The 23,462-nt window shown below is 41.4% G+C and overlaps 1 protein-coding gene across 5 annotated transcripts in view; it reads left to right on the top strand.

The window, feature by feature from the left end:
• The window catches only part of Hel89B (histone acetyltransferase 1), a 156,982-nt gene that overhangs the window by 63,021 nt on the left and 70,499 nt on the right, over positions 1-23,462 (top strand). For all 5 annotated transcript variants that reach the window (XM_083125375.1, XM_083125377.1, XM_083125376.1 and 2 more), the window contains 2 exons: positions 19,484-19,619; positions 22,731-22,867. In XM_083125375.1, coding sequence (XP_082981501.1) covers positions 19,484-19,619; positions 22,731-22,867 — 273 coding nt within the window. The remainder of the gene's footprint in view (positions 1-19,483; positions 19,620-22,730; positions 22,868-23,462) is intronic.

The raw sequence follows: 23,462 nt of genomic DNA, 5'->3' as shown, positions 1-23,462 counted from the left end.
ATATGAGGATGACAATACGTTCCATTGTTCCTATATAAACGTTACAACGTTTTGGTAACGTTTCAACGTTTCGATAAACGTTTTGGTAATGTTTTAAAACATTGTAACGTTGTGTGTGTGTGTGTACGTACATGTGCCCGGGCGAAGCGTAGCCTTTCACGGTGTATGTTAACCTCACTAGCAGTGTTTCCTACTAGCAGTGTTTCCAACTTGTCGTAGCCTTTCACGGTGTATAATTTTTTTAGCTTTTTGTGTGTGTGTGAGTGTATGTGTGCCCGAACGAAACGTAGCTTTTCACGATGTGCTTTTGATAATGTATGTTAACCTCACTGGCAGTGTTGCCAACTCGCTCTACAAAACACTAAACTCGCTGAAATTGGCTTGCTCGAAACGAATCGCTAAATATAAAATAAAATAACAATGCCTATGAACCTGTTTGGCTTCAGGAAGCAGGCTATGGAGGCATCCGCCCAAAGCGCACCGTCGCCACCTGCAAGCTGGGACCTGTTACCCTCCCTATTATCTAAACTCAATGGTTTGTTGATTATACACTTGAATAGCATCCTGACCCAGTATGACGAGGATGTGGGCAAGACTTTCTACATATTCAACAACAACTTGAATTATTACCAATTCCCCATCTCTGCCAAACTGCAGTTTGACATGAATCCCGAGAATAAAGGAGAAGCCAAAATTTCCTCCGGCAAGAACATCTATCGCATCAAACACGATAGGATGAACAGTACCACCACGTACGATGTATCTGCTGGCGATCGCCTGTACATAGAGCTCTTGGACGACTACGACAAACTCATCCCTCTTTTCATAGAAATGAAAATTAGCTATCCTATAATAAATAACAATAATGCCTAACGATATTTTTGGCCATACGAAACGCGACGACCATGGCGACGAGCTTCTCATGCTCGACGTCAGGGTCAAGAAGCTGCGAAGCGATCTGCAGGCCCTCCAGTCCACGCTCAACTCCAGCCTCCAGTCCGAGATAGCCAGCTTGCAGTCTCAGTGCTTGGACCCTGTACTCAAGATTGATGCAGAGCTAAAATCGCTGCTGCAAAAATACACCGACCTCGCGTCGATAGACAATCTCGACAAGCTGGCACTGAGTGTGGGCAATCTGCAGAACGAACTTCTGAAGCTGCAACAAACGCAAACCTCAGACGTTGAACAGCTGAAACAACGCTTGCAGGATCAAACAAGCAACATCCAGACCGAACTGCAAACTATCATCCAAAGCATTAAAACACAAGGCGACTACGATCGCGTGAACGCTAGTATTGCTAAATTGCGCGAACAGTTTCAATCTTTCGAAATCCCTACGTTGGAAAGCATCAAGGCTGAGCTTCAAACGGATGCTTTGCATGCGGCCATCAACGAAGTAAAAACTAAACTCCAAACGCTGGAGGATTTTATCAACAATCTACCGTCGTCCAGCGAACTGAACGCCATTGCCCGTAGCGTGGCCAACATCAAACTCCAACTTGAGACCTACGAGGATTTCGGGAAGCTGCAAGGCACCATAGCCCATATTGAGGATGCTCTTGCTGCTATTAGAAATGATCTGGCGAACGTTCACGATGAGCTGGAAACCAAACTGCCGGGCATCAGGGATACACTGGCCAACGTCCAACAGCAAATCGCCAAACTGGAAAATCTGAATGCAGAATCCGAGTTGTCTCATTTCCATCACTTGATCGACGACATACAGACTAAGTTGGAAACCCTGCAACAATCTACCCCCACCCAGGATGACATAACGCAACTGCAAGAAGGCATACGTGCTGCTGCCGATGCCTCCGAGTTGGACGCGGTGAAAAAAGCTTTGGAATCGCTCCAAAACACGGTGGCCACCCTGCCTACCTCTCAGGAACTGAAAAGCGTGAAGAGAACTCTCAACCGAATACTCAAATCCGACGACATCAAAAACATCCAATCCGAAATTGAATCGATACGGGGGTCTGTCGCGATTTTACCTACCAACCAGAACATCACCGAGCTGCATGAATTGTTTGCGGAAATTAGAACCCAGGTCCACGACCTTGTAATACAGAGCTCCAAGTTGACGCTTGTAGAAAGCCTGCAGCAGATTATTGCCAGCGTGAAAGAGCAAATTGGGAGTATCGAGGCAAGTCAGGAATCAACTATAGCTAATTTCAGCACCCAACTACATGACTTAAATGAAAAATTCAAGAGCCTTATTGTTGATGTAAAGATCAAACCAAACTACGACACTGTTGTTCATGCTATCGAGGAACACCTGGAATCGGTGAATGGCAGATTGGAGGATGTGGAGACTGAGGTTCGAACCAACGTAAACACTCTAAATGCCAGCATCGACAATCTCAAGTCTACGATTGTTATCGAACTGTACAGCATACCAAACAGAGAGTTCTCCTCCCCTTTCAGTCCAGGTTACAAACTCTACATGTTGACTCCTGCAAAAGCCTATCATCAATTTTTCCTCGCTGGCACACTTCAGTTCGTCAAGGTTTCCTACTGGTCTTTGCCTCACGCAACCCACTACCCAACCATGACCGTGACGAACATTGGCGATGAGCCTAAAATAAGAGGAGTTGAGCTGGTCGATTTCACACACCCCAAAAGTCGCGAGACTGCCTATGCCGAAGATGCCACTCAAATTATCGACATAGAAATAGGTGACAAGCTGTACATAGAAAACCCAGCCAGGCTATATTCTTATTTTCGCGCCATGTCTAGACAGGGTATCGTGAACGAGCTTCATAAACCTGCACGACGAAACTACAAACGACTGGCGGGTGGTGACCAAAGGCGTGGATGACCTTTGGCAGGCTGACCTTGTGGAAATGAGTAGCGGCAACCTAAAAAATTTACATAAAATCAATAAAGGATACAAGTATCTTCTTACTGTTATAGATACATTTTCAAAATTTGCGTGGGCTTTGCCCCTCAAGGCTAAAACAGGTGTGTGCGTAATGGAAGCATTCAAAACTATTTTCAATGAAAGTGGCAGGCGACCTCGATTTCTTCAAACGGATAACGGAAAAGAATTTTACAACTCGATATTTCAACAGTTTGTTCAGAAGCAAAATATTCAACATTACTCGACTTTCAGTCACATCAAAGCCAGCGTAGTAGAACGTTTTAACCGTACTCTCAAAACACGCATGTGGAAACGATTTACGCTTCAAGGTAACCACAAGTGGGTAGACGTACTTCCGGAACTCGTAAACGACTATAATCACAGTTTGCATAGCACGATACGCATGAAGCCTGCCGATGTCAGCAAGTCTGATGAGGCACGACTGATCTCTACTGTTTATTGCCCCAAGTACCGGCCCACTAACAAAAAACCGAAATTCAAAATTGGAGACCAAGTAAGAATTAGTAAATTTAAGCGCATGTTTGAAAAAGGCTTTACCAAAAACTGGAGTACAGAACTTTTCACCGTTGCTCGATTGTTACCCGGTAACCGTCACACGTATATAATAAAAGATAATCGCGACGAAATTTTGAAAGGGCGATTTTACGAGGAGGAACTCTCCAAAACAAAATACCCCAATACGTATCTTATCGAAAAAGTATTACGTAGAAAAGGTGACAAACTGTTGGTGAAATGGTTGGGACTCGAGGAAAAAAGTTGGATCGACGCAAACGAAGTGATTGTGTAACAGGTGCTTGGGATGTGGTGAGACGACTGCCAGATTTTCCCTTGGAGTGTCAGGCTAGGAAAAACGGCGAATTGTTGCCGGACAACATTCGCAGCCTTATTGTTGGACCTTCAGGGTGTGGGAAAACAACTTTACTTATTGATAATTTTCTTCTTGCTCCCGACTGGTTAGATTGGAAGAACAGGCACTTGTATGTTTTTTCCAAAAGTTTGGAGCAAGCAAAATATCAACAGCTGACAAAACTGTACGAAGGGCTGAGCATAGCTACCTTTGCCTCCGAAGTAATGCCACTAGACTGCTGCCATGAAAATTCGGTGGTGGTCTTCGACGATGTGATTTTGGAGAACCAGAACGAGATTCGCAATTTTTTTACTCAGGGGCGGCACAGAGGCATAGACTGCTTCTACCTTGCTCAGACCTTCTCCAAAATTCCCAAGCAGCTTCTCCGAGACAATGCTAATTTTATTTGCTTGTTTCGTCAAGACCACACCAATTTAAAACACGCCTACGATGATTATGTAGGCGGGGACATGAACTTCAATCAGTTTTCTAAATTTTGCTCTTCATGCTGGAACCAAGATGATTTCGGATTTGCCACGATAGACATGACGAGGAAACCTAATGACGGAAAGTACAGAAACAAAATTAACAATTTTCTAAACGTTGCGACATTACAAGAAACGTCTTGACGTATTATAAATAACAAATGATGAAACGCAAACTCGCAGACGACAACCTGAAGCTGCGCGACTACCTGGCCAAACGCTTCAGGGGTTGGAAATCAGAGAATCGCGGAATTTACGAAGAGAAAAAGCGACAGGACCAACCTATCATCGATGCTATAAGTGGACTAGGTAAAGACATCAAAGATGTTACCGAGCAAAACAAAGATTTAATCAACGAGCTCGTGCCACTTGCTGCTCGAAATTATGCTGTGCCTACACCGATATCCAGTATTCACACTACCCCGTTCGAACTTGGAGCTGCACCTCTGAGACGTCAGGTTCTAGGCAGTACCTCTTCGGACAAGGTAGTTGAATTAGGTCCGTTGGCGAGAGATTACCTGAGCACCGGGAAATTTGAAAAGGACGAGGTGTTTGGATTGTACCCCTCTGTGGAACCTAACGAGGGTGTGGTTTGGAAAATTGGGAAATCGAAAGTCACGTTTGAAGGTGACGACGTGAAAATTAATTTGGGCGAGAAGAACAGCTGGACTAGGTATCCTGGCACTGTGGGCCTGTGGGAACTTATCACCAAAAAGCAACCTAAAGATTATACAGACGAGGATTACCAAAGTTACACAGAAGTTTTAATCATGACGGATGCCCTGTACCAAAACAACGATGCAACACAGAATCGCGTAAAATCAAGCAGTGGAGAAAAATACAGGAACCTCATCAAGCCAATATGGAACCAAATTAAAACTGGCAGCGGTGTCAAACTCTACAATACCCTACCTAAAGAGTTTGTTTGGGTAGACGACGTAAGAAAGCTTGTAGATCGATTGCTGGTTATCGCAGGTGAAGAGAATGCAGGTAATCGCAACTTTCACAACGAGAAGGTGGGCATCATTGACATGATTAGCACCAAGCTTAGCAACTTCATTGTCAACGACAACAAAGGTATAGGTTACCTTATCAAAATCATCAACACCCTGCCTCCCAAATTCTGGAATGTGGCCGAGGGTCGAGGTCTCGTGAACGACATCATCAACAAGCTACCCTTCGAGATGCACCTGCCAGGTTACCAGTACTGCGGACCGGGTACCAAACTCGAACGACGACTGGAGAGAGGAGACAAGGGAGTGAACCCATTGGACGCAGCATGCAAGGATCACGACATTGCTTACAATACTCACACTGATCTCGACGCGCGTCACGATGCAGACAGAATGTTGGAGCATGCCGCGTTCGGGAGACTTGTTAGCAGAGACGCCTCGTTGGGTGAACGGGTTGCAGCATTGGGTACGACTATTGCCATGAACACAAAACGAAAATTGGGGTGGGGGCTGTAATTAAATAACACACGGATTACAGAGAGAAAAATTTAGCAAAAAAAATGTCTACGCATATAACAGACTTACCAACTGAAGTGTTATGCAAAATATTTATATTTACCTTCGACGATAGTCACGAGGATGTTAAAAAGCTTATTGATTTAGTTAAAATAACACCACAATTTCGCTTGCCCTGTGAAATGCTACTTCTGGATCATCTGAGAAAAATAAGCGGTGTGAAATCTTCTTCTTCTCCCTATGCTTTTTTTCGGGCTGCTGATGAAAAATTGGCTGATAAGATGGACGAACTTCACGAGTGGAGACAGGGGAGAAGACGATATACAGACGACTGGTACGCTTCAAATGCAGAAACCAGTAGGATCATCGATCACCTCATCGCATTAGGCAATGCCGAAACTTTTTTCTATAAATAACACACTGTAAAAAAATCTACGAGACCAAAAAAAATATTTCTTCGATATGAGTGAAAAAATTAGTGACGTCCAGGCATTAAAACAAATGCTAAATTTGTCAGTCGAATATATAAAAATTCAGGAATTGGAAGTGGACAAACCTTACGCAATAACTTCCGGTTCAATTGTTGCAACCCAGTATGGTCCCAAAGTACGTCTGTTGCTCAACGGACAATACAGTCTATTTTTACCAAATCGATACGCTAGCATGTTATCCGACGAGAAGCTATCTATTTTAATCGAGAGTAAAACTCGAATCGTGTACAAGGGGACAAAAGAACTTCTTGGTAAGAAAACAAAGCACATAATAGAATTTGTTTAACGGTTGCGTAGTATATATAAATAATATGCCGTAAAAAAATTATACGAGAGGGAAACAAAAAATCTCGGAACATATATAAAATAACATATCGTAAAAAAAAAAAAATACATCATGAAGCCCAAGGGCGTCGTATACCAGATACCATATTCGAATCTGAAAACGCTGGGTGCCCTCGATGGGTTACTCACCAAGAAACAACTCGAGAAGAAACGTTCATGCTTGTCCAAAGGACACGGAATGAAATTGCTGCTCAGCACTCCACAATTGAAAAAGTTGCAGCATTCGCGGAAGCAGCAGAAGATTGGAGGTTTCATATTCAGCATTCCGGCCATCTTGGCAGCTTTGGGTGCAGTGGGCAGCTTGGCTGGAGGCAGTGCCGCTATCGCCAAAACCGTCATCGATGCAAAGAAGAACAAGGCCGAGCTGGAAGAACAGAAACGTCACAACCTGGCTATGGAGAAGAAGGGGAAAGGTGTGACCAAAAAGCAAAAAAGCAACCTCGATGCTTTGAAGAAATATAAAAAAAAGAAAAAGCCCTGTCCAACTTCGATATTGAATCTCTGATCGAACCGTTGGGAATAAGGAACTTCAGGGGTGTTTTCATGTCCGATTCTCTACCCTCTGCTGTGAAGAAAAAGGAGTATGGCGTGGTCAACCTGGACAGTTACAAAAATCCTGGTACACATTGGATATGCTACCTCAAAATTAACGATAACAATGCATTTGTTTTCGATTCGTTCGGTTGCACACCGCCTGCCAGGTTGGTGAAGTATCTCAGTGTTGCCAACCTCTACTACAATGACAAACGCATCCAGGGTTTCACCGATGTTAACTGCGGCCACCTATGCCTTTCCGTTCTCGCATACATGTCTAAAATAAATAACCCGTCGGTGGAACATTTTCAGAAAGCATTGTGGTACCTAAAACACCATGGGAGTGTTCCATCTCACCAGCGAGACTTCGGTCTTGAAACTCGCGTTGCATGACGACATCATCTATCCTAAATCTATTGCTCTTCGTGCATTCTACAGCATGTACCTAATACCCAATGTCACGGAGCACAATAACAAAATTACTGTTGGAAATGAAAAAATAGTTATCACGCCAGGACAGTACAATCTGTCTACCTTGCAAGCCCAATTGCCAAGAAATGTACTGCTATCTCAAAATTCTGTAACTCACAGAGTTGAAATTGTGTCTGCTACGGAAACAGTAGACCTAGGCACTGTTGGAGAGCTTCTAGGATTCGAGAACAACACAAAGCTCGAACCTGGCATCAAGCACATTGGTGCCAACATTCCTAAATTTCTAGCCATCGAGACTCTGAACATACATTGCAATGTGGCAGAAGGCATGATCACCAAATTCTCGGATGGTATCCCAGGCAGCCACAAGCAAACAGGTATCATCGCTACGTTCAAACCAAACTCTGAATTCATGGAACCGATTATCTACACACCCTCACCACCGATATACTTCCCTATATCTCGTAATCGCATAGACAACATAGAATTGGCAGTGACAAACGAAAAAAATGAGGTGGTGAATTTTGCCGGAGCTACTACCACCGCCGTCGTGGAGATTAACGTATAATAAATAACAATCATGGAGCAAATCGAAAGTTACGAGTTGCAATCTTTCCCACCCAATCGCCGCACGTTCGCCAATTTGAACGAGCCGAACAGGGAGATCGAATACGATGTGGACGTTGGGGATGGGTTTATTCACCCTCACAGAGCTGATTTGTATATCAAGTTTGATGTGGTGAAGAGAGACAACGGCGAAGCATTCCACGCCAATGCAAATTTAAGACTTGTGGACAATTTTGTGCCGCATCTGTTCTCGCAAGTGGAAGTTAGAAAGCATGGCACCGTCATCGATAGGGTTGACTACCCTGGGATTACTTCTACAGCTGTGGGAACACTGAAACTCTCCAAGACCGATGCAGCATACTACCAGGCAGGGGGATTCGAAGCAGATACAAAAATCAAAACTCGAAGCCACACAGTACTGTTTCCCATGTGCTTGCTTCCAGGCTTCTTCTCCGACTACACGGAGATTATGTGGAAGGGTGGCTTGCGCGTCACTTTTCGCAGAAGCGCCAACGACAACGATGTGCTGATGCATTACAGCACCTTGGGTGCAGACGGTGCAGCACTTGCCAACACACTACCCGACGCAGCCAAGTGCGTCATCCAGTTCATGGAGCTGCGCATGCCTGTGGTGGAATACGAATCTAACTACGGTCTCAAGTACAAAGCCGACATTTTGAAGAACCCCCAAGTACCCATCCAATTTTACGGTTACCAGTGTGTGCAGAAACCTGCTTCCGGCAGCCATTTTGAATTTGATGTTACTACGCAGTTCAACAGCATCCGGTACGATATGCCTGAGTTTGCGGTCGTGCTCTTCCAGACGGGGAAAGATAATAACCAAGAGAAAGATTCTAGCCAGTTTGATAATTGCAAAATTAAGAATGTTTACCTCAAAAATGGAAGGAATGAAGTTTTTCCACGCGAGAATTATAACTTAAACATTACGAACAACGATTACGTGAAACTTTACGAGGCGTACACAGCTTACAAGAGAGTGACCTCCGGCAATATGGACGTGTACTACAACCCCAACGAGTTCATAGCTCGCAGACCCATGTTTGTCATCAACACATCTAAAAGAAAACAGGTGGTTGTTAACGATCGTACCAACATCAAGATTGTATGCGAGTTCCACGACGCCTTGCCTGCAGATACTCTGTGCAGTGTCATTCTTATTGCAGAGAAAACATTTGTGTATGACGTCAAGAATGAAAGAGTGACTGAACAGTTTTAAATAAATAAAAAAAAAAATAGCACACAATAAGAAATGTGGAATTTTATATATATAAGTACAAATTGCAATTAGCAGTTTCCAGAAGTTTAATTTTGCTGTGCCATGCATGCATGTAATCGAGGAAGTGGAAGTAAATTAAAATTGTTTTTTTTTTCTTTTCGCATTGCCTATTACTTTTTGTTACACTCTGGGCAGGCCTTACTAGTTTGGAGGCGATAGTGGCCCCACGGAAGTGTATGGACCCCACATTCAAGAATACACCTCTTGTCGTCGTGTGCATCCAGAGCAACTTTCCTGACAATATTAGTTGTAAGCACATGATCGACGCTTTGGATACGATGCTCTTTTTGTAGAATAGGCGATTTTGTTCTGAGGCACTCGAGGTAATCCTCAAACTTGAGGTGCTCCCGAACCACTTGCCTGCTTACACCCTTTGCCTTTTTTGTTACACTCTGGGCAGGCCTTACTAGTTTGGAGGCGATAGTGGCCCCACGGAAGTGTATGGACCCCACATTCAAGAATACACCTCTTGTCGTCGTGTGCATCCAGAGCAACTTTCCTGACAATATTAGTTGTAAGCACATGATCGACGCTTTGGATACGATGCTCTTTTTGTAGAATAGGCGATTTTGTTCTGAGGCACTCGAGGTAATCCTCAAACTTGAGGTGCTCCCGAACCACTTGCCTGCTTACACCCTTTGCCTTTTTTGTTACACTCTGGGCAGGCCTTACTAGTTTGGAGGCGATAGTGGCCCCACGGAAGTGTATGGACCCCACATTCAAGAATACACCTCTTGTCGTTGTGTGCATCCAGAGCAACTTTCCTGACAATATTAGTTGTAAGCACATGATCGACGCTTTGGATACGATGCTCTTTTTGTAGAATAGGCGATTTTGTTCTGAGGCACTCGAGGTAATCCTCAAACTTGAGGTGCTCCCGAACCACTTGCCTGCTTACACCTTTTGCCTTTTTTGTTACAGAACCCTCAGCCCGGATCGCATAGGCTTTGGGACGAAGTCCAGCAAACTCCACAATCACATCCCCGTTTTTCTCGTCCTTGAGTTTGCCGGGCTCTTTTTTGTTTCGGGGCACAATTCCATACCGGTTTAGCTGGGGATAGCCCGATGTGTCGAAGAGCTTGACAAGAGCTGGAACTTTGGCTATATCACCATACGCATCGGCCGTGCGAACATGGTACACCAAGCTGTCTGTGTCTGTGTAGAGGAGCGAGATATTGTGGTTGTAGTGTGCACGTAGTATGTCGTAATATGTCTCGAACATGCACAACTTGCTCAGATCCAAAACTGCAGCTCCCACATAGATGGGCTTGTTGAGTAGCACCTCGCCCCGGTTCATGTGAATCAGAGACATCTGTTCGTTGTAAATTGTTCGAGAGCTGAACAGCGGGCTTGCAACAAGTCGACAACACTGTGTTTTCTTCGTCACCAACCTCACATCAACGTGATTTCGCACATTCTCCATGGTCTTCCCAAATACCGCATTGTTCATTAATATGAAAAAATCGCGATCAAGTTCCGAAGTGGCAGCAGTGCGATGTTTGGTGTTCAGTTTGATGTACGGCTTCAACCATGGAGACTGCCTGAACAAGAGCACGCGGTAAACTGCTTTGACCGAGACCCCTTGCTGCATTAACCACTGGAGGTTCCGGTAGTGTAGCACATAACGCTTTTTGGGCTCCAAGTCCATGACGAGCTTCGGTTGATCCGAGCCAGGTGGACACTTGAATTCCGGAGCAGGCGAAAGGTCACAGAATGTATCCTGCAGCTTCTCGGGGAAGTCAAGGTCCACCTCGGCAAAAAACCCAAACTCGTCGCACTCTTTTTCGATGTCGTGGTATAAAGGATCAACCCACTCAAACTGTCCTGTTGGGAGTGGCTGCATCATGGAGTGCCCGTAAAGATTATTCACATCAGTGTACATGATGTAGCTTGATGGTTGGGAGGGGTCGTAACCAGTGGCCATGTGGTGATTGTTCGCGTGTGCGAAGCGTTGCGACACTTGGACCATGCCGCCCCGGATAGCTCTCTCGATGAAAAGCATGATATCAATATCAGAGATAAGTGAAAGTTTAATTTTAGTCAGCAGGAGCATGGCCGACCATGCCAGTCCAGGAAGGCTGTAAAAATATACAGGGTCCAGGTTGTAAATGTTTATCGCAGTCGCCCGAAACGCCTGGAACACATCGGCAAGAAGCGTCACATCAAGCTTCAGGTATGCATCGTGGTAATCACCAAAAGTTCGGCAACCCAACTTGACCCACATAGACTGAGCATGCTTGTACTCCTCGTCGGTAATACCTGAACCTCTCAGCTGGCTGTAGAACTTATCCTGGGGAGGCAGCAACTCTTCTTCGAACTTGGAAGGGTCTGTGACGTATTCGTAGGGGTAGACCCCTTTACGTCTGATGAGCGTGACATCTAAGTTCGGGAAACTTGATGTGGTAATGCCTAGTTGGTCGTCTCTGAGCTTCCCAGCAAGAGCATCCAGGCTTGCCTGGAGGAACCTCAGAGAGTCGAGGAACCGAAGCTCGATGCTCCTGCTTTTTGAGTCGGGGATCGGCACCCACTTGCTGACGCTAATATAACGCTCCTCGTTTTGTGCCAGGACATTGATTCTTGCATTGTCGTACCCTAGATGTGTAACCAAGTGATGGAAATCATATCCCGAGCCATTGTGAAAAAAGACCGGTATGAAGCGCGGGTCCCTGGCTCTCAAGTTACACCTGTTGCACCACGGGCCAATGTAGCTTCCGGTCCCATAATGGTCATGGTGGTGGACCTTTTTGTTATCGTCATTGAAGACTGAGTTGCAAACAGGACAATTTAGAGCCATTTCGTGCTGATGCTTGTCTTCCGGAGACAGGGGCAGCATGGGCTTGGGGGCCAACAGCATCTTCCCTATCTTGATGCCTTCCTGTTGCATTCTCTCCAGGAAGTGTTTGACCGGGTCGGGACCGCGATACACATAGGGCTCGGAGGCAATATGTTGGTCTCGCCACACCACAACATAGGAGTAACTCGAGGCCTCGTGGATTTGGAAAGGAATAGTAGAGGATGTTTCGGGGTTGGGATGGCAGTTAGACAGAGGTTGAAGAAAAGCCTCGAAGTCTGCTACAATATAGGCAGGATGCTTTACCATAGCACTGTGCATGCGAAAACACTCTACTGCACCAGGTTCGGGCAGGATATTCGGGCAGGATAGTTTGTGCAGGCTTGTTGGTACCACAGTAGAGCATGTGGCGAGCTAGCTTCTCAGCAGCAATGTTGGGTCCTCGAGAGTGTTTGAATTTATAATGGTTTCGGTTGTCGAAAGTGGACAGGCACCTGCGACACACCACGATGTGACCATCATGTTTATTTTTCTGATTTGAAACAAGTCTGGAAAAAGAGCGAATAAGCGTATAATGGTGGCAGGTGTTATTCTTGATAAGAAGAAGGTCAATTTGCTGTGCACTATCATCATCTACATCACTTACCCGAATAGGGTAGACGATGTTTGCCTCGGTGAGACCGTAAACATTGATGGCTAATTGCAGGCCCAACAAGTCACGAGCACGAACCTCAAACTTGCGAATATGCGAGACTTCTACAGGGTAGGCAATCCCGGCCATTGCATCCTCCAGTTCCGACTCATACTGCTTGTAGTGTGCAACACGGTGTGGACTGTTTTCCCGAGGTATAGGGTGCAATGCTGCCAGCACCGACCAGAGGAAGCATTTGGTGTCTTTGTTCTGAATATTGAGAACAGCTTTCCTTGCTTCAACCTCGGGTGGCAGGGCAATATAGCTAGACCCTGCCAGTGGCAGGAACTTGTTAAGTGTCAGACAAAGTTCGTGGGGCTCGCCACACAGCGAACCGCCCGAGCCTTCAGCCTGATGCTCCTCGTGCTTTGCCACAAGCTCCTCGACAAACTTGTCGTAGATGCTGTCGAGGTCAGTGACATCTGCCTGATGCAGTGTTTTTGCTTTTGTGGCATGGAAGAATTTATATATTTCATCAGATGGTTTCTTATACTTGCAGCATAGCACAGCATAGAATTTAGTGGAGTGTGTGGCCAATGCATCGTTGAGGATGGATATTATCTTAGCTCGCTCGCTCTCCAGAAAACTACGCACATCGCAGAAGCTGTCTGATGTTATGTCAAAGTCTTCTAATAAATGCTCAAACGCAAACCGGTCTGCTTTCTTCGCCAGCTTGACGCGTTTGGCAGGTGGCGATGCATCGAGGGAGGTTACTTTTACCTTTCGCTTGGAAGGTTGCGGTAGAGATGTTCCAGTGCTCTTGCAAGTAAGCTGGTGTCGCTTGAAGTTGGCAATAGTAATATTTTTTTCACACTTAGAGCACAGTTTGGTCGCACATATTCGCTTTTCCGGCACACAAGTGCGACAGTGTCTTTGAAAATTTTTACTTGACACAGCAGTTTGGCACGTAGGGCAATTTTTTACAGAACGCATAATGCAGAGATTTTTTGGGGGTATGTTATTTAATACCCAATGCTGTGCAATACAAAATATAATTGTTAATTTTTTTAAAAAAAAAATCTATTTTTAAAATATTCTCTATGACCTTACTTGGGTTTTTTCCGCTAAATTATATGCTTCTAGTCTCCTATACTTTGGTGGAGCCCGTTCAGGTTCTATCCCTCGCTATGTGGGTTCCTCTGCCAATTCAGCAAAGGTGAGAAATTAGCGCTGTGCTCCGGCTTATATAAATTTAGACAGCCAATAGAAATCTTGCTTACTTAAACTAATCAGAAAACACCACATATAAATTATTAGCCAATCAAAATTTCTGTTTTTTACTCGAGACACTAAGCCAATCAGAAAACAACACGACTGATATGACATCATTATATTACGTAATAACTTGTTGCTACACACTACAGCTTACAGGTTGGCAAAATCTGATATGAAAGCAGATAATACGCTTAAGTCTTATTTATATATAATTTTCACGAGCGTACAATATTGTTAACAGTATCATATTTGAGCAGGTCGCTTGTCACCTAAACACTACAGCTTACAGGTTGACAAAATCTGATATGAAAGCAGATAATACGCTTAAGTTTTATTTATATATAATTTTCACGGGCGTACAATATTGTCAACAGTATCATATTTGAGCAGGTCGCTTGTCACCTAAACACTACAGCTTACAGGTTGGCAAAATCTGATATGAAAGCAGATAATACGCTTAAGTCTTATTTATATATAATTTTCACGGGCGTACAATATTGTCAACAGTATCATATTTGAGCAGGTCGCTTGTCACCTAAACACTACAGCTTACAGGTTGACAAAATCTGATATGAAAGCAGATAATACGCTTAAGTTTTATTTATATATAATTTTCACGGGCATACAATATTGTCAACAGTATCATATTTGAGCAGGTCGCTTGTCACCTAAACACTACAGCTTACAGGTTGGCAAAATCTGATATGAAAGCAGATAATACGCTTAAGTCTTATTTATATATAATTTTCACGGGCATACAATATTGTTAAGAGCGTCAGTTTCCGTAGAGCTCTCTTTTTCCATCTTCCCTCTATACAGTGAAGCTGTAGAAGACACAATTAGCTAACCTAGCATACAACATACTTTCCTAATTAATATGGATATTGTCACACATTCCTCTTATTTTATACTGTTGTAAATGGAAAGAATTATGTATGGTAAATGTTTTGTACATTATAGGGGAAAAATGCAAAATATCCCCCAATTTTAATTCGATCCACCTCTGAATCGATTTTTTACATATTCTCACGCCGGCACATATGTTGTTCTATTTTGCTTCTTTTACTTGCCTTGCTTAATTAACTCTCGCTAATTAGCATTTTTTTGGAAGAAGTCAACTAGAACAACATATGGCGGTATGAGAAATATGCAAATTAAAGAATATTTTAGTAATATAAGGGCCCTAGCAATTAGCTTCGTCGACTAAGAGTACTCTTTTAAACGTCTTCAGCTAGATCGTATTACTAAGCGAAGACATTCAAAATGTTTGGGTATTGAAAAAGTTTGACCTACTTTTTATTTCTATTGTTTGCTAATAGATGGCGCTGATAGTACCTCCTCTCTCTCTCTCCCCCCTCTTCTCCTCTCCCCCTCTTTCTCCTCCTCCTCTGCTGTATGACAAATAGCACAAACATAAAATCAAGATTTTGGAGAGCAAAACATAAAATTTGCATGCATCTGATGTCGAACTAGGAACTTTATCTTTCGGGGAGTCAACATTATTTTTTTACTCAGTCGTCATATAACATGAACACACGCAAACATTCACATGTGCTTTTATTATTTTGTGTTCGGTAAGTACAAGTATATTCTTACATAAATTATTGTTTAATTTAATAAATTGTAAACTCAGAGCCTGCTATACTAACATTCCTTCTGTGTTTCATTATACTATTGAAAGCGAATATTGCGTGCATACGGAAATAACACAGAAAAAAAAAAAAGCTGATGGAAGCAATTTAAAATCAGTGGAGCAAGGTTAGTATTACGAGAACGTAAAAACATGTGCTTTCATTCAACTTCGAAAAATAAGAATAAATGTGTGCATACAGAACGCATGTGCTTTCTTTTCACAGTTGTAAAATCATATAAATTGTACATGAAGTAAGTTGCGGGAAGGCTCTCTCTTTTATGTCTGTGTATATGTATGTTGTACAATTAGGTACAAGTATTGTACAATTAGGTACAAATTGTTGTACAATTATTTTCCCCAGTTGCCCAGTTGGAGTTGGGGGCACAACACTGGTACTATTTGTACCCACAGTGCTTACTCATGTATTTTGTTTAATATTTTATTTCAAATTCACTTGCAGAAACTAGTGTTGCCAATTCCTGGATGTAGGTTTACCTACTCTGTTGGTTGTCACTGTCAAGCTCCCAGTATTCGTACAGCATAAAAAGCTATAACCCCCCCCCCCTCAAAATATATACATTGTATACGCCAAGATGCCCAATAGCCTAGCAACACATCATGAAAAAACATGCCAAAAAAACCCAGTGGGTTTATAAGTCAGTGCTGCCAACTCCTATTTGTAGGTTAGCTTAGCCTGTGAAAAATCATATAGTGGAATTTTTGTAGAGTGGGTTGGCAACACCGACGAGCATCAAATAATAATTTCGAGCCTCAAATGATAATTCGAGCCTCGTCAGTGTTGCCAATTCCTATTTGTAGGTTAGCTTAGCCAGTGAAAGATCATATAGTGGAATTTTCTTCGGATGGGTTGGCAAAACCCAAGCCTCAAAGAAAAAACATCCAATAGAGTTGCCAAATATAAAAAGAGGACAATAGGTCCCCCTCATAAAAAGCTACAGTAAAAAGCCCACAGGTCGCCAACACTAGGCCCCCAACAGTGTTGCCAGACATAAAGAGTACATGGACCCCTCAGGCCTTTTGATGAAAATTTACAGTGAAAAACCCAGTAGGTTAACAACACTGTCAAAAGATCTACGGCAGTGTTGCCAGATGTAAACAGGGGGCAATAGTCCCCCCTCATAAAAAACTACAGTAAGGGCCCACAGTGTTGCCAACTCTGTGCCCTCAAAATATACATCATAAAAGGCTACGACGAGCCTCAAATGATGAATCGAGCCTCAAAAGAGGTTGCAGAACTGTCCAATTGTGTCTACTAATATCTGGATATAAATATAAATTATGTAGTTCTAAATTATGTAACCTTCTCCACTAACCTGTCTTCTCATCCCCTTTAGGTCCAAATATTTTCTTAACAATTTTATTTTTAAATACACCTTAATTTATATTTGACCAAGTTTCACATCCATATAATACTACAAGAAAAATTACTATTTTATATATTTTAACTTTTAATTTCTTAGAGAGAAATAACATGCATTTCCTGAATTAAACCTACTTTTTATTTTATTTCCTCTTTAATATAATTTTCATTTGTTAATATTACTCCTAAATATTTGAATTTGGAAACTAGTTCAAATAAGTTGTTATCATGTGTTTTCATTAGATATTAAATTTAGATTTTTTTAACTAAACAAAATAGGTTGTTTGTTATTTCATGTGATGCATGTTTGTTGTCCGTGTTGATTTTTTTTTGTTTGTTTTAATAGGATTCGACTTCTTGAAGAGAGAAAAGAGAGGTTACATTTTTCGAGAATATCACGCATTCCATGTTTATAAGTAATTACATTTTTAATAGAAAGCATATCTTTTATCAATATTTCATAAGATTTGGTTGCTTGCAAAAGTTAATCCGTTTATCTCCTTTTTAGTAATAGTATTTTATTTATATATCATGTCAGGTTAGAAAAAAAGTTCGTGCCTCAGTCAAAGCAATAAGTTGTGTAATAATATTATCTGTTTCAGCATTTGACTTATACCAATCATCCGTATATCGTCTCCTTCCTTCCCTCGCCTCATAAAGCTCGTCCATCCTATCGGCCAATTTTTTGCTTGCAGCCCGAAAAAGAGACTCAGGATTCTGCAACTTTTTAATACCACTTATTTTGCGAAGATTATCCATAAAAATCATCTCGCACGGTGGACGAAATTCAGGCACTATTTTGCTTAACTCAACTAGCCTCGCAACATGTGTACTCAAAAATCTTGTACCGCAGTTCAAGTGGTAAGTTAGTTATACAAGTTGTCATTTTTACAAGATGTTATGTTTCAATTCGATCCATTTATCTGAACCGAAGAAACCGACAATTCACATATCCCCATATCACTGTATGCTTGCCCTATTAGCACCTGTTGTTCCTCAATTAATTTTCACTAATTGGCAATTTTTTTGAAAAGGTCTAATAAGGCAAGATACGGCGGTATGAGAAATATGTGAATTAAAGATATTTTAGCAATATACGACGTCTTAAGAAAAGTATATTCGGCTCCAAAGTACTTTGTCTAACGCTTACTACCATTCCCTATTGCTGGCAAAAAAAGTATAAAATGATGTAGTATTGAAAAAAGTTGACTTGTTCCCAAGTATTCACCGAGTGCAGACATTTGCACATAGATGGCTCTGTTGTTGTCACTTATCAAATATATATATATTTTTGGAATATCTCTAAAACAGGCAAATTTTGTTTACTATTTTCTACAATTGGGAATACTGACATGTATTACTCACCAGATGAATTCAAAACACAGAGACCCATGTTTGTAATCAACACCTCAAAAAAAAAACAAGTTGTGGTTAATGACAGGACAAACATTAAAATTATCTGTGAATTCCATAATACACTTCCTAATAACACCATATGTAGTGTTATTCTTATAGGTGAAAAATCATATGTTTATGATGTAAGACATGAGAGAGCGACAGAGCAATTCTAGAAGAATTTTGCATATTATATTTTCTTAGTATTAGATAAACAAGTTGTACCTTGTCTTAAATTAAAATATTTAGAATGTTACAAGTCAACATATTAATTCTCTGAACTTAAACCGGAAGTGAACCGGAAGTAACTTAGCACTTATTTTTAACTTAGCACTTCGCTTTAATTATTGAAAAATAAAATTTTAGCAAAAATTATAGAGGGATTTTCGAAAATTAGCAATTTTGCACTATGAAAATTGGAATTTGATCTTTGACTTTTTTTTTGCGCTTGTATTGTGTCACTTTTGTAACAGTCAAAGTTCGATTTTGAGTATATTACTGTATAGGTATACACAATAAAAGTAAACCAAAATTTCGGGGGTGGCCCAAAACGCACCGTTTACCCTACTTGAAAGACACTTTAAGAGCTTGTCCAAGCTTTCGATTGCATCTCTGAATCATCATCAGGGATGGTCGAGAAATGGTGATGGGGATATGGTTGGGGTTCCGCTGAGGCTATTCGCTGTGTCTGCTGGACGATGTCATTGCAGTCTTAGTGTTTGTTGGTAATTTCTTTGTTGACATTGATGGCTGAGGGAGATAACGTTTTCCAATTTGAGTAAAACTTGCCAACTGCAAGGCCTCAACTGAGTCAAACTTATCAACACTGCATGGCCAGAAGCGCCAGCGGAACCTCAACCATGTGTCCTTCGCCGTCTCTCAACCAGCCGTGATTATGATTCCGAGATGGAATCTAAATCTTGGACAAACTCTTAGTGTTTGTGTATCGTTTTTAACAAGTATGTTGCCAGCACATGACGTAAGTACTTTTTACTGTCATATTTTCTGATATTATTGTGTGTTTTTTAGATGCAGCAGGTTCACCAATCATGGCTAGAAGATATTTCACTGCGGATATTGTGTGTGTTAGCACTGGATAGGTTTGGAGATTTCCTTTCAGACCAAGTTGTAGCTCCGGTGCGAGAAACTTGTGCTCAAACCCTTGGTGAGTTCTTCTCAGTTTAGAAGTTGATATGCAGTGTAACCGTAATTTTATGTTCCTTGGTTTTACATTATGTTAGGGATGGGACCGATTAATCGGTACTCTATCGGTATCGGCCGATATAGGCATATCGGTTTATCGGTAAAATTACCGATTATTTTACCGATCCGATATATCGATAAATATCTTATAATTTAGTGTAAAATTCTGCCATTTTGTTGTAATTTTTATGGATAATCTCCATGCCCTTCTTTCTAAAAAAGTAAATGTCTAAATATTCAACTTCTTTTGCACTGTGGTCACCTCAAAACACACATTTATTAAGGAGATCAAGTAACATTTCATGTTCATCAAGGACCATTTCTAATTTTATATCGGATCGGTAGAATATCGGTTATCGGTATCGTTCAATTTTATATCGGTACTTTATCGGTATCGGCCAAAATTTCATATCGGCCCATCCCTACATTATATTATATAATTTTATTTTAATTATGCTTTTCATGATCTGGGTCCCAGTGCAACAAAATATTTGAATTACTTTCAGAGTTCTATATTTTCCTGGTTACCTAAATCATTCTGAAAAACATTGATTGAAGTTCCACCACATTTTCTACCCAATCTCAATTTAACATAAAGGGGCATTCCAGCATTGTGTATTACATTCATACATAAAATATAAAGTCCTAGACGTACAGTAGGATTAAAATACTCAGAATGAACCGATTTCATATCATTATGAAGTGCTTTGTGGTGTCTACTAACAAATTAAATAAACTTCAGTATGATGATATAATTTGAGTGCATGAAAAGTATTAATGAAAATGTGTTACATGTGTGACACTTTATAAAAATGTAGTAAAGTTTGACTTCACTTGTCTGTGAAGTATATATTCTACAGATGCCAATATTTTTGTTGGTAAAATATACAAATTATATGCATTCACAAACATGTAAACCCTAATGCAATTAAAAACAATAATTTCCTGATTGATTGATTTTGTTTGTGGAATGCCCGAAAAATGATTCCACATTTCCTGTTGTCCTGTGGGAAGACATCCTGAGTAAGCATGCATATCATGATCATCCTCCTTCTCAGTTTCGTGCCTCTGGCTGGGTTGGCATTTATGTTTTCGGGCTGTCATCTAAACGGGCCTGTCACAGCCTACACCTGGGTGGTGGGGCTGCCACCAGTGGGTTTTCAGGTACACCCTTGTTTTCTGTCAGGATTCCAACTCCCTTAGCATTTCTGGGTCCCTCCAGGCCCACAAGGCATTGGGGCAAACACTTTTATGGCAGTGTTTATTCGTCGTGACAGAAGGCTGTCGATGGGTATCTGTGGTATTTGCTGAGTATGTCAATGCTGCTGGACACCCTCTACACCTTGATAGCCTTGCTGCCTCGATCCGGTACTGCTTATTTGGGTTTCCCCTTATTCGCAGCTCCCCCTCATATCTGAGGGAGAGTTCACTATCTGCCACCTGTGACCCGTCCAGTAGCTGAGGCTCGCACGCGAGAGAGTATATTGACAGACAGCAATATATTGAACATTGATGGACTTCCCCGATGGTGTAGTTGTTGTGATGTAATCAAGGGGTCCCGGATTCAATCCCCGGTGATGGCACATTGCACATTTTGAAGGCTGGAAATCATGTTGGTCAGTGCTTTCAAATGGAAATACCTTGTAGGTGGCTGCCTTGCTTGCTTCAGGATTCTAATCCCTGGGTTGTAAAAATCAGTTGTGGAGCAATCATTTGATTAACCGACAGGAATCTCACCCATATTTTCAAATGGCACTGAGCAAACTGTTCAGCGATAGTTGTAAGATAGAAGCAATAAATGGTGATCCATGTTTTCTGACAAAACCAGCCATTGTTCATACCTTCCTGAGCCAAGGTACACTCCTGTTCAGATAAAATGGCACATTCTTCAACTGTTTAGCGCAATAAATTGTGACAAGCAGGAGTTTACCAAACAAGGAAAGAGCAAATCTGCATTGCCAGTCAGTCTCGTTTGCAGAACAGTTTGGGATTTTATGGCTTTGACCTGTGCATAGTCTACCAACTATCTGCCAATTTGCTATCTCCTTAGAGTTTTTTCCCCATAGTTTACTCAACCAATCTAGTTTAGTACTGGGATGGAATCTTTAACAAAGGTTGTGATCACTAGTATACGTGCACATGCTAACACTTGCTCAATTTTTAACGATGTACTCTATTTTTATTCTCATCAAAAACTGAGCACATATGCACTGATGCAGTAGGTGCTCAGTTTTATTCATTCAACTGAATGGATAAGTTGACTGTTACATTGGTAGGGCCAAATTTTTGTGATGATGAAGAAAAAATTTCACTACCTAAACTGTCAACATTTTGGGATCAAGAGTGGTACATAAAATGACATTTCAGTGTTAAACCTTTAAATGTAATCTCAAATTTCATGTAGTAACTACACTTATTACACAAAACAAACATATCCTTTCTAATAATACATTTATGTAGTTATCAGAGTATTAATTTCATTTCCATGAGGAGGAGTCCATTTTTCCTTCTCAAATATTTACAGCAGAAGTAATCAATTTTCCATGACTACGTAACTCTCCACACAATTCAGACTTCAGAAGGTGTTGTGTCAGTTTATAAACTCTTGAGTTTTTGTTGTTCTAAGAGTATTTCACATTTTGCATCATTGTGATACAATACGGTAGAAAATTGTAGCTCGTATTTTCCAAAAAAGATGGAACAATTAACATTAAAGCATGTTATTTCACACTTTAAGTTTGTCAAAAATGAAATGTTCATGTCCATAAATTAAAGTTTAAACTCTTCTTTTCCAGTTAATTTAGTGTTTCTAATGTGAAAACTTGCCTTATGTCGGAAAGTACAAAGTGTTAGAAGAAAGGAAGAAAACAGAACAGCATGAAAATAAAATTCTGTAATGTGCTGTTGACAGATGAGATATCCCCAAAACTTTGGTTTCTGTGTTTCGTTGCTGCTCCTGATTTTAATGCAGAGAATCCTGTTATTTTATTGTCACCCCTGTATAAATAAGTCATTATTGGAAGCAAAGGTACCTGTTGAAGTTTTCGTAACTGTTGACTAATCTTTCTTGCAGGGTCAATTCTTCACCTGATGAGTGGGGAGGGTGTGAATGGGGTGATGCACGTTTTGCTTCAGTTGTTGAAGCAGGAGGAGTGGGAAGCACGACATGGTGGTCTACTGGGACTGAAATACCTTCTGGCTGTGAGAGAGGTGTGTTTTGATGTATTTTCTTCTTATCAATTTTTTGTACTTATCTTACATGTTGCCCCACGTGTATTAGAATTGATAATAAATATTTATGCTTCAGCTATTATTTCCAATTATGTCTGTATATAACAAGTTATTTTATTAATAAATACTGGGACTGAGCCAATACTGGCCAGGGCCTTCCCGATTGCATAGTGCACCACATTGTAATCAAGAGGTCTCGGGTTCAATACCTGGTGGAGGTACAGTCAACTCTCGATTCAACAACCTTTCACAGTTCCCGGGAAAAGGGTCGTTATTTCGAAGGGGTCGTTATTGGAATTTGCACCAATTTTCAGCTTAAACGGAGCCCAAGAGGACACAAAGATGCCTAGGAGATGGTAACACCATTTATCCTGGTAGTTATACACAACCTGTTATGCAAAGGACGCATGTTGTGAGAAGGAAAATAAAACATGAAAACGTTTTCACAAAAAATAATTTAAAATAATGTTACTTTCTTTCAATTGTGCACAGTCGTTGCTTTTCCAGGAAATTCTTACAATTATAGTTCATGAGAAACCCGTTTGCACAGAGACCTATGGAAAGGAAAACAATC

This window comes from Lepisma saccharinum, chromosome 7, assembly GCF_977018435.1.
Source record: "Lepisma saccharinum chromosome 7, izLepSacc3.1, whole genome shotgun sequence".
NCBI classification, from domain to species: Eukaryota; Metazoa; Arthropoda; class Insecta; order Zygentoma; family Lepismatidae; genus Lepisma; species Lepisma saccharinum.
Note: the sequence above shows the minus strand (reverse complement) of the source record. Positions and strands in the feature narration are given on the sequence as shown.